At 43.3% G+C, this 9,991-nt stretch overlaps 1 protein-coding gene across 1 annotated transcript; it reads right to left on the minus strand.

The window, feature by feature from the left end:
• Positions 1–2,690: 2,690 nt before the first annotated feature.
• Positions 2,691–8,446, minus strand: LOC103135330 (mucin-16-like). The gene has a single exon (XM_007547976.2). It carries the CDS (start codon positions 8,092–8,094, stop codon positions 3,406–3,408), a length of 4,689 nt encoding a protein of 1,562 aa, XP_007548038.1. The 5' UTR covers positions 8,095–8,446; the 3' UTR covers positions 2,691–3,405.
• Between the last annotated feature and the right edge of the window lie 1,545 nt (positions 8,447–9,991).

Raw genomic sequence — 9,991 nt, forward strand, 5'->3', positions numbered from 1 at the left:
TTAATACCCCTGTTGAGTGTGTGTAAACTTTTGACTGGGGCAGTAATGTGAAACATTTAGACGTCGTTGCTGCTATAATGTTCTGATTAAACAGCCAAAAAAAACAAAAAACAGATACTGTTAGTCCACTAGAGGGCAGCATTGGTATGCTTGGCCTACTTATTGAAACAAATAAGCTTCCCTTATTTGTTTCAATAAGTGCATCACAATGATACGTACATTTTTTTCTTTCAAAGTAAAATTTCCAAGTATTTTTTTCCCCCACTAGCTGTTAAGTCCTTATTTTTTGAAAAAGCCCCTTTAGGGAAATTATTGTAAATAAACTTTGCCATACTGATGGGTCAACCATCTATCAAAGTTATAATATATTGAGTCTGATTAAACTATATCTTTGTTCATTTTTATTACTTAAACTGCTCTATTTCCAGTTTCCCACACCTCATCATGCTCATAAATAGATAAAGGAGAGTCAGCAGCCTAACAGCCACGTTATAAAATGCTAAAAGTAAATCCTTTAAAATTGCTAATCTAACCTAAAGATCATGTTACAAGGCAATCTTTTTTTTCTGCTTTACGTAAAAAAAAAGAAAAGAAAAAAAAAAAACAAATACGATGGTACGTGTCTAGGGTGTTTGTTTATTGTGGCAACAGTGACGTTACGGTTCAATCACGGTGACATCTCAAAGTCCAAGCTTTCTTTTATAACTCTATAGAACCACTCCCAATAAAATAAACAGTGTCAGTGTGTTTAACGCCTCTCTCCTTTATCATGTTGCATAATACATGATTTGCCATTTTTTTATCAGCTACTCTGACCTATTGATATCAACATTTTACTTATTGTGCTGGAGGAAGATTTCTGACGGGGTTAACTGATGAAACCATTTGGTGCATAACCAGTTTTTCCACTTTAAGCTAAATATAACAGATTCTCATATTTGAGCCAGACTCTGTGTAACTGGTCTTTTAATTTTCTTTTTTAATTTTTGAATATTTGCTACCAATTTACTGTTCCCCCTGTTGACCTTAAAGTAGGCAAACAGCTAAACTTAATTTTTATCAAAGTGAAAACATTGCATTGCATTTTAAATATGGTCAATATTAAACATGAAATGCACTGTAAGGATGGAATGGAATATTTGATAGGCTTTAGTATTTCAGGTGCAGTGCTTGGTAATAAAATATTTTGCCACTTTGATGGACTTATGGTATATTCCTCCTCACAGTGAAAATAGGTAGTGATCAAGATGCAAATCATGAGGTTGCACCAGAATTTCCTGCAGGCCTCGGAAGAATCTTTCCTAAAATTGTATCTTTTAGCACTTTGTTTCTAGCAGCAAAAATTAACACCGAAGTGCCTGAGATGCCAAAGTCTGACACGTAGTTATTTTATCATCAACAAGATGATTCCTGAAGAGGTGTAAAATGGAATAAAACAAAGAGCAGTGTAATAATCACCTGAAGGGATCATGACTAAAGAAATGGCAGCACATGAAGTACCGAAAAAAAAAAAAAAAAGCCAGCAGGATCTGGCAAAGAACCTGAGAAATCTGTCCTCCCTAAACATCAACATGCATGTACAAAAAAAAAAATAAAAGCCTTATATCTGCCGAACTGTTACTTTTGGCCTCCAAGTAGTGAAATTGTTCTTGCTGCCAACGCCTAAACACAAAGAACCAAAAGATCCATGACACTGATTTATTCCTTTTTAAGCTTTTATGCTTAAAAATAAAACATTACAAAGACTCAAACTAAATACTTTCTGTGAGACCGATCATGACAAGTCTAAATTAATTAAACTTCCAAAGTCTTAAGATAGAAACTTAAGTCTGATGAATTCTTCGCAAGAGCTCAAGGGACAAGAAAATCTGGCTAACTGGGAGCAAAAAAAAAAATCCTCTTCTCACCCTCTGCGGGTGGTCTCTTTCATCCTCTGAGCTCGGGTCCTCTACCAGAGGCCTGGGAGCTTGAGGGTTCTGCACAGTATCTTGGCTGTGCCTAGAACTACACATTTCTGGACTGAGATGTCTGATGTTGTTCCTGGGATCCGTTTTAGCCACTGCTCCAGTTTGGGGGTGACTGCCCCGAGGGCCCCGATGACCACAGGCACCACTGTGGTCTTCACCTTCCAGGCCTTTTCCAGTTCCTCTCTGAGGCCCTGGTATTTCTCCAGTTTCTTATGCACCTTTTTCCTGATGTAGTCACTTGGTATTGCTACATCCACCACAACGGCTTTCCTCTGTAAAAGAATGTTTTGCAAAATGGAACAGTGGATGTGAAGGCAGTGCATTCAGGAGGACATATGCTGTGAAGCAGCAAAGCCCTTCCCAGATGATGTCAGGGCTTGATAATCTGAAACAGAATGTGTTGCCTTGGTGTCAAAGCACCTCGGAAAGTCACAAAGTACACTTCCAGCAAACACGCAGAGCGCTGATCAGCCACTGGGGTCAAAGGATGATTTATCTAACCATCACCACAGCAGCTCACTGGTTGCCACAACTACTAGCGACAGGGAGGAGCTGCACACAGTGAGGCTTTTGGATGGCTCCACCTGTAGCACAGATTGTCGTTGGCACTCAACAGGAACGGCGCCTTAGGCTTTTATTCCTTTTGCCTTACATGCAAATTAAACTTTATTACCTCTAGAAATCATCACACAGATATAAATAACACAGGGAAAGTCAAAAAGGTTATGTTAGAAAAGTCAGATTTATTTATAAAACAGATATATTAAGATTTGAGATTGTCTTTGTGCAAACAAGAGCAGAATGTTAAGACAGAAAATATTAATAAATTCAATTCCAGTGTACAATTCTCATATTTACAGACATTTCAAATCCTTGAGAACAACAGTTTTTACTCCCTTCAATGGTCAAAGACAATAGAGATCATGAAACCTCACAGGACAGCATATCATGCACCTTCGTGCTTATTGTCACCTGGCAGAATGAAATGCAAAGCTGAAGACAGAGCTTATGCCAATAGCTTAAACCTTACAGAGTGCTTTGTTCTTTTAAAAAACAACCATATGTATACTTAGAAGCGCTGGTCACATCCACCATGCCACAACACTACAAATGTTAAAATCAATCACCATTTGGTATTTATAAACCGAGGAGCTGCATACAAATTAGAATACACTGTACATGAAACTATGCTGATTGTATCAGGCTTGCTCATGCAGTAACCCAACTTCCTGCCAGGACTTGGTACACAAATTTTAAAAAGCAGCTCAAGCAAGGCAACTCTTTGTCTGAGCTACCCTCATGTCTTTATGGTTATGGTTGCAAAATAAACAAAAACAGGAGACACAAAAGAGTCATCGCAAAGAAACAACAACAACAAAAAAACCCCCAGATTTCTCTCTACAAAGTTTCCTGCTTTTTGTTCTCATCCAGACTCCTTTCACAGCTCTGTCTCCTTTTCTCCACCGTCTGAGTCTATGTAATATTCATCGTCTGTTGTTGTGTCAGAGTTACTGTCTGAGGATTCGTCAAAAGTGTTGAGACTGGACACAAAGCCCCTGGAGGGCCGATGCACTCTGGATGACTGGCCATCTGCTGGGTCTGCTGCTTCTGGTGAGCTGGGAAAGGTGGGAGCAGGAAGACTAGTAGGTCTGGACATGAGTCTGGTTACCGGTGAGAGGGGAGGCGTCGGAGGAGGGGTCGGGGGACCCTCTGCATCCCATGAAAAGTGGCAGATGTTCATGCTGGGGCTACGAAGAAGACCTGCGCTTGATGGAGTACCGGTGCTGGACTGAGAAGGGGGCACTCCTGAGCTCCACTTTGCCAAGCACTGAGTCAGTGATCGAGGGAGGGATCTGGATCGCATCTTCTCAGCATCACAGGGGAAACGTGACATGCGAGGGTCGTGTTCAGGCTGGGTATAAAACGGTCCCGTTTCGGCAGGTGTGATGGACCTCTGGTGCAACTCATTGCCGCCATTTGCGGGAGATAGAGCGGGGTGAGAAAGATCGCCCACGCTCATAAACCTGGCCCCAGTCGAAATCCGTCCAGGCCGTGCCGGTCGACTGGAGAGGACAGAGCTTACAGAGAAGGATCTCCCTGGTTCAATACCATACTTTAAATCCGCGTACGATGACGTAAAGGGTTCATTTTCCTTTCCTGGACTTGAAGTGGGGGGACCGGTAGACACCCGGCTCCTTCTTGAGACTCCCAACCTGATTCCATCCACGGGTTCAAATGGAGAGGAGGATTCCCTGCGCCGCTGGAGCTTTGGGCTGAAGAATACGTTGTCCTCGAAAACTTCCGCAGCGGAAAATGGGGAGACAGGTGAAAGAGAAGAAAATGGTGAGAAGGGACTCCTGGGGCTGGGTGTAGACTTCCTGCTCTGACTTGGATAAGCAAAATTAGGACTGAGGCTCCCATCGATACTGTGATTCGAAAAGGAGGGGAACTGGCTTGTGGCTGTATGCTGTCTCTCACTGTTTTCACACATTTCAAACTTTTCAACTGGGCCATGGACTGTCAGATGAATTTGACTTTGAGGTGCGGCACAAGAATTCGGATCCTCTCTTTTGTTGCCTTGAGCGGGATGTTCTGACCAGATGGGCAAATCATTTCCTGGCTTTCTTTCTCCAACAGACCGTGCTGGCACGAGAGTGTATCTATTGTCAGTTTGTCTTTTCGTGCCCTCTGTTTTCACTGCATTGTCTTTCAGCACCATCTCCTCCTGTCTTCGTTCCTCCAGAGTTTTGGTACTGTATGCGCTGGCATCGCTGACACTGCTCACATCGCTTGATCCACTGAGAGAAGGTATTTGGGAAGTGCGCCTCCACTTAAATGGGAAGGACGAGTCCTCCTCTGTTCGCTTGGAGCTGAATTTTTGCTTCAGCTTGTTAAACATCTGGTCCATTTTGTTGTAACTCTTGGCGACCCTGTCCGACTCTGACCTAGGTAAACCAGAGCTTGGTGTGCTGACGCTTCTCTTTATGCCAAACCGGCTTTTCTTAGGACTTTCTTCATTATTAACCTCAACTGAATAAAACCTACTTTTACTCAGAACGCTCTCGTCGGCGCCTGCGTCACTAGTTTCTTCAAGACTGGGTTCACCCTTTGTTGACCTGCCATCACTGGAGCTCTGATCAGAATGCCTGTGCGACCTTTCAACTACTTCATTACTCTGCGCTGAGCCTGGCTGCGGCTTAAACTTGGTCTCCACAGAAACCAAAGTGTTTGCGTTGTGTTGTGAAGATGTAGGTGTGGTGTCCTTTGGGGTGTCTGCAGCAACATCTGATTTAGATTTAATTTTGTAAACAAGTGTTTCAGTTACATAGGTTGAAGAGAAGCTGTGTTCCTCATCACCTAAAAGAGACTGTGAGGTGATATGAACCCTGTTGTCAAAAAGCTGTAGCTGACTATTTGGCTGATATTGGACGAGGCCTTGAAGGTTATTATTGTTGACCCGGTCAGTGTCTGACAGACTGCATACCGAGCTTTCTTGTTTTGCAGTTCCGCTTTGGAAAGGCTTTAAACAAGCCTGGGATGGTCTGACAGGCGACAAAGGGGGTTTGAAAGTGGAGACAAATAGGTTAGCATCTGATGAAGTCTGTGGAGCATGATTCAAATGGGAAGGTTGGGAAATCAGAAATGTCTGTGGTAAGGTCTTCAGCTCTCCTTTTGTCTGCCTGGTAGACATTAGTGTAGAGTAAGGTGGGGTGCTATAGCGATTTTTATACCCACTGGGGAAGTCAGGAGGGAGGGAAAGGGGAGCGGAGTGACGACACTGAACTGTGCCAGACTCCACTGACAGCGTACGTTCCTGCCTGGTTGTAAACGGGCCCTGTACTCCCTGGTCGGAGCTCATGGTGTCACCAACTGTCTGCTTGTTTACGCCACGCTCCCTGGTCACTACCTCAGCACAGTCGGATGATAAGGAGCGATATTTCCCCCCTTTTCCCGGCTGTGTGTTGTTAAAAGCCTTGTGGTCACCCCCTTCTGGACTACCTGACTGTGGATACGAGAAGGCAGAGGGGGGACTTTGGGTGAGCTTTGTGGGAGCTGAAGAGTTGTTTGCCTGGACCTGGGGAAGATCTGGCTTCTCCACACTGACCGACTCTGAACACTGTCCATCCACCGAGTCCTGCCACGTTACTCGCCGCTCTCTCTTTCCATGGTTTTTTGGTTCTCTTTCTAGACTGTTATAAACTATGCTTTTTAACTTGGGGGGAGAAGGTTCTGAGGTGGGACTAGCGATTACTGGAGTTGCCGGGGGTGTTAGGAGAGAGGAGGCACTCGCAGGAATTGGTGACGTCATGGTGGAAGCGACAGGAGGGCTCAGGGTGGACGGGCTACGAGGAGTGTTAGCAGAGGATGTGATTGGAGTGGCTGGTGTGTAGCTGCCTCTTGTTTTATTGAGAGTGTTTACCGAAGGAATAAGGCTTGTCACGGGTTTAGTGTGGTACGGTTTAGGAAGGCAGACATAACTTCTTTTAAAACCAAGAGGTGAGACGTTGGATTTACTGGTAAATGTTGATGTTTGAGCTGAAGAAGAGTGAACACTGTTGTTAGAAGAAGCCTGTTGAGACTGGAAAGAAAGCGTATGTTTTGTGTTTGAACTCGAGGAGCTGTCATAGGTAGTTTGAGAAGGATAAGGTTGATTGCTCGCTGCAGAGGAATAACTGTGGAAAAGAGGGGGTTTGCTCAACTTTTGTGTGTCCATTTTGTTTTGAGATGTAGGTGCACTGGTGGATTTCAGTGGAGAACCATTGTATTTACCAAAGCTATCTGTGGGCAGATTTGAGGTCATGGGAGTAAATGAAGTAGACGAAGGCACACGAGCCGAGAGCAAAGTCTTTCTTTCATCATTCTTGTCTGGAACCTTGGTTTGCTTTTGTGTTGTTTGCGCTAAAACTGTGCTAACTTTAGAAGCAGGCCGACAATCAGGCATACTCTGAGGTTTTTGTGGTTGTCTATTGTCTCCATTTAAGCCACGCTGCTGGATGGCAGTTCTTTCTGATTCAGGTGACCGCATCTTTAAAGAGCGGTTGATGTTGCTTTTGCGAGCCAACTCCACTGTGTTGTTGTTATCACTGTTAAGCATATAACTACCCAGTCTTTTGTTGTCTGTCAGACTCGGAGAGTCCGTTTTCTCGTAGTCTTTCTTGTTTGTGTTTTTCACACTGAGAGGAGAACTGCCTTCCTGAGAAACTTGTTTCCACCAGGAAGTGGATTTCAGGTTTGCTCGCCTTGGAAGACTGTGAGTTTTTGAAGGAGCAGAGTGATCAAGCGGAAAATATCTAGTAGGAGAAATCGAGCTCTCTGAGAAAGGGATCGTGTTGTCCACATTCTCACAATTTTGTTGCCTCTGAAATGTAGGTTTGGAAGATGTAAAACTAGTTTGGGTCATCTGAGACTGCTGGGTATAAGAATCGTCTTTCATAGTTCTGCTTGTTGGTGAAGTTAGAAACGAAAACTTCTTGGATACGTTTCTCTCTCTATGATCGGGGCCGACAGGAGAGAGTACCGGTCCAGTTTCAGTTGTCCTGTAAGAAACCGGAGAAGGAGAGAGGACAGACTTTGGTCTCTCTTGTTCATTATTATTGAGAGAGCAGTTCCGAGATGAGGACTTCCCCTCAGGGAGGACAGGAATTTGACTGGAGTTTGTGGTATTGGGGTTAACTCTTCTAAAAGACAGGAGAAAGCTGCTCGTTGCTGGATTTGTGCTAAGAGATGATTGTCGACCTTGGAGGTCCATTTGGGGATGCCTTTGTTCATTAAGGTTAGGGGAGAGGTGAGACCAAGACGTTGGAGAAGTGGCTAAAGGGCTTATAGCACCCGAATCTAATGAAACAGTTGAAATCATGTCCTTTTTAGTGTTGAAATCCAAGCTTGAAGGATCACTTTTACTTGACCAGCCCACTGTATTACTTCTGGTTCCCAGGACTCTCCTTGGAATGTTCGATCCATTCGTCAACACATTCTTCACACCTTGTTGGTGATTTGGTGACGTATTTGCACCTTCTTGGAAATCCGCCTGACCTTCTGAATATCCAGTTCCATCAAACCTTTTGGTCCGCCTTACACGACTACCCCACTGAGGAGCGAGAACTGTCACCATGGTGGAAGACAACATGGGTACAGGCTCATCCGAACAGTTGCCAAAATAAGAATGGTTTTCAAGGTGTGTTTGGTGTTGTTTTTTGTCTTTTTCAGTTCCAGTTAAAGATCCGGGGCACCGTCTGGACTGTGACTCACAGGGTCGTCCGTACAAGTCATTATTATTATGTTCATTTACTCTGGTGTTACTATTAGGAAGAATGTGAGTTCTGTTCAGGTTCCCGGTTATTCCCAGATCACGGTTAACAACATTGAGGAGTTTTTCTCTCTTCTTGGCTGAAAACAGGATTGCCTCTGACGATGGACATGCGCTGGTTGTTTCTATGGAGGAGCTGGATGAAGTTCCATTAACCTGTTGAGATACACAACATTACCGTCACTGACTGAATGTGCTGGATCTGCCTCAAAACAAGTTCTTTTCTCATCACAAAATACTCCTCCCGAGACACAGAACCATGCATAAACACAACTGATCCTTAATCTTTGATATTTAGCCACATAACAACCATAATCCTCAATGTACTTTATTGGGATTTTATATAATAAACAATGTGGATCTCTGCAGCCCCTCCAGAGTTACCTAATGTCTAGTTCACACTGCAAGATTTTTATGCAGATTCTTGTCATGGTTTTCTCCTTCCAACAGCCTTAAGGACGCCCCAATTATCGGGATGCCTCTCAAGGATTATTGCTGTTGTGCGTGGTATATTAAGAATCACTCGGCAAGACATTGGGACCACTCTGATGTAAAATCTGGGGCATTCGACATGTTGGATTGTCCTGGTATGTGTGGTGTTCCCTGAAGAGAAACACAACAGAGTCTAATGAATGTGTTGCTTAGTTAATTAGAAAGGGAGGGGACTCCAAAATACTCAGAAGACAAAGCTGCCATGGCAGACCAGAAAATCTGGCAGACATTGTTTTTTTTTTCTGTGTTGAATATAGTCCAGAAGCTGTCGGCATTACCTTTTCCCGGTTAGCCCCGTTTGGTTACTCTGAACTCACACGTTTGGTGTCGAGAAGTTATGCAAGACGTTATGTGAGAGGATATCCGTCTGAGATCTCGCTGTCGGTGAGTGAAAATTGGTTTGTGTTGCTCCAGTCGCATAGCTGGACACCACACACTATATGACCCCACACCTGTTATACCTAAGATCTATCATCCTGTGGTGGTCTCAGGTTTTGAAAATCGGACGATGATTTTAAAATTTTGTTGTGTGAACTGGACATAGCAACAATCATATTAGAATACAGCCTTGCACTAAAAAATTCATTGGTGTTCCTTTGTCTTGACTCTGCTTTTTGTTGACTAATGTTTTCCTAAAAACAATCTGTCACTTCTGAAGAAACTTGATTTCACTGGATATTATTTACAGATATCAAAATAAAGCGTGGCGATTGCCACACAATTGCTTTTATGGTTTTTGCTTGTGAAAATCTGTTACGACATGTATCATTTTTCTTTCCCTTCCCAATTACACAATACTATGCACTAGCCTGCTGCGTAAAGTCCCAATAAAATGCATCATGTTGTCATCGTAACATGTCAAAAATATTGAACGAACAGGGATACTTTTGCAAGGTGCTGCTGTGTATTTTCAGTACATCCATTACATAACTGTGTGTTTCAGTAGTTGTTTTCATAAGTCAACTTGCTCTTATCATCCTTATCTCACCAATGCAAATTCCTAAGCAGCCTTGAAAAAAGCTTCCTGACTTTTACAGCAGGAAGGCTGCTATCATAATTCCTATTTTTTCCTCTCATGTGCTATCACAATTTCTAAATACATGCTGACTTCAGCGGGAGCTTTTTAAAAGCGTACGTTCCCATGCAATAGCTATTTTAGAGATTGAAGCCTTGTCAAACAGGTTATTTTGAAAGGCATGAGAGAGTTCCAGGGACACAAAGGCGC

The sequence above is a fragment of the Poecilia formosa genome, unplaced genomic scaffold, assembly GCF_000485575.1.
Source record: "Poecilia formosa unplaced genomic scaffold, Poecilia_formosa-5.1.2 Scaffold24, whole genome shotgun sequence".
NCBI classification, from domain to species: domain Eukaryota; kingdom Metazoa; phylum Chordata; class Actinopteri; order Cyprinodontiformes; family Poeciliidae; genus Poecilia; species Poecilia formosa.